This window comes from Hesperophylax consimilis, chromosome 4 (genome assembly GCF_061612785.1).
Source record: "Hesperophylax consimilis isolate HC1 chromosome 4, BYU_Hcon_1.0, whole genome shotgun sequence".
In the NCBI taxonomy this organism is placed as follows: domain Eukaryota; kingdom Metazoa; phylum Arthropoda; class Insecta; order Trichoptera; family Limnephilidae; genus Hesperophylax; species Hesperophylax consimilis.
The window spans coordinates 21,074,084-21,076,296 of NC_142839.1; the positions used below are offsets into that span (position 1 = coordinate 21,074,084).

The 2,213-nt window shown below is 38.0% G+C and overlaps 1 protein-coding gene across 11 annotated transcripts in view; it reads left to right on the forward strand.

The window, feature by feature from the left end:
- The window catches only part of usp (retinoid X receptor ultraspiracle), a 34,102-nt gene that overhangs the window by 28,221 nt on the left and 3,668 nt on the right, over positions 1–2,213 (forward strand). For all 11 annotated transcript variants that reach the window (XM_089651485.1, XM_089651476.1, XM_089651474.1 and 8 more), the window contains 3 exons: positions 993–1,086; positions 1,749–1,898; positions 2,079–2,128. In XM_089651485.1, coding sequence (XP_089507611.1) covers positions 993–1,086; positions 1,749–1,898; positions 2,079–2,128 — 294 coding nt within the window. The remainder of the gene's footprint in view (positions 1–992; positions 1,087–1,748; positions 1,899–2,078; positions 2,129–2,213) is intronic.

Genomic DNA, 2,213 nt, shown 5'->3' on the forward strand with positions numbered 1-2,213 from the left:
TTTGTTATACGTAAATATTTGCGTGTCTAAATATACATTTTCTGAAAACGTCAAAAATATGTAAAAATCGCTGACCATTATTTCAAAGCTGTGAAAAATGTACTTTTTTCTGAGTATCATAAAGAAATAACACTTTATATATTGAAGAAATATAATTAAAAACTATTAGTCACCTCAAAATATTAACCGTCCAAACTAAAATATTTTTAATAAATTATTTAAAAACGCAATAAATTATGAACGATCAAGATGACAGATTCAATCGACTCAGATAATGCACCTCAACATTCCATAGATATTCTTGAATGCAGACGCGTAGCGTTATTCATTATCGATACTCTGTTTTTTAAATCATGGCAATCCGTATACTAGTGATGGAAATAAATCGATTTTTGTAAAATCTCGCGCGTTTACGTGAAAAGACGTACTAATGTCTTGACCGCTATTATCATATTTACGTCTTTTGACGTTCTAATGTTCCGAGTGGTTAAGAGGTTAAACAAAAACGAAATGGGGTTTATTTTATTCATGATGCTGTTTCATTCATCAAGTCCTGAAGATGACATCAGAAAGATGATGGTCTCCAGCAGCGATATATTGATGAAGGCGATTTCTGATGTTTTGGCACATCTCTACGGCAATTTCCTCCCGAATTCGATCCGTGAGTTCTTCTAAGGTGTGAGACCAATGTTTAAAAACATTTGCCTTCAGGTAGCCCCACAGGAAGAAGTCGCAAATTGCAGCCGGAAGGCCCGCTGGGTGGCGATGGAAAAACAGCCATTTTTAAGAAACATGGACGGCAAAGCTCCAGTGTTGTCCGGACCAAACCATGATAACAACTGAAAACGACACGACCCTTCCAGGTTCCTACCCCCACAACACGAAATGTACTGGCCCGTCAAAACTGCACTGTCTGTTTTGCTGCACCATGTATTCTGTTCTGTACTCAATCTATCCAACTAACTGACAGAGTTTGTTTTCAATTATTTCAGTATTTAGAAGGAGAGCGAGACAACGGCAACACAAATGACAAAGGCAACAACAAGACACCGGCACCTCCTCCTCAACTGATGTGCCTTATGCCCGGTTAGTACCTACTACCAATTAAATACACAGATCACTCAATACTTTGAAATGCACTCATACAGCGGTGGCAGCAACTAGTATTGAAGTGCACCCATCATGCAGCGGTGGCAGTAATTAGTATTGAAATGCACCCATGCAGCAGTGGCAGTAACTAGTATTGAAGTGCACCCATGCAGCGGTGGCAGTAACTAGTATCAAATAATTCCAGGGTTGAGTTTGTTTATCTTTTTTGATTTAAGCCATTTTTTAACTATTTTTCATTGGCGGTTATCCTTGTACGCGGATGTTGCATACGTGATTGTAATTGTGGAACTTTCTATGAAATAGATCTCACTCTAACCACATAAGAGTAGTACCCAATTTAAGCGTATTATTTTTATAAATTTTAATTAATTAAAAATTTAAAGATTTTTTGAAAATACTTTATTTTTGGATTCATTGGCTTTTACTGCAGTAAACAGTTCTAATGTTTCAGTATTAATATTTGGAGGTATGATATTAATTAAATCAATTGCCAAACCGAAAACTGAACACCCTGAAATCTCCATCGCTCAAGTGCCAAAAAGAAGACAGTCAATATATATTGTGATACAATATGAAAGATTTTTAGAAGTTTTCACTAGGTTTAGATTGATCATAATCAACCGTTTGGTTCTCCGCAGGTATGACGCTGCACCGCAATTCCGCCTTGCAGGCCGGGGTGGGAGCCATGTTTGACCGTGTCTTATCAGAGCTGTCTCTGAAGATGCGCCACATGCAGATGGACCAGGCCGAACTCGCCTGCCTCAAGGCCATCATCCTTTTCAATGCAGGTCAGTTGATCACCTCATCAAATTAAACCTACTAGATGCTATCATGTTTTATTTGATGCAAGATTTCAAGCACTGCATGGACTATGAAATTCAACTTTTGTAAGTTGTAACTGAAATGTTTTACTGTGGTTCCAACCACTCACCAGTCACAAAATTAACCAAAACCATTTATAATTTCAGACATCAGAGGGCTGAAGAATCGTCAGGAAGTAGACGTCTTGCGGGAGAAGGTAAGATGGACTAATTAGCATGAAGTAGAATACTGGTATGCTATTTGTATGGTGAAGTACTGACTGTTGGAGTGTTTGTGTGCAG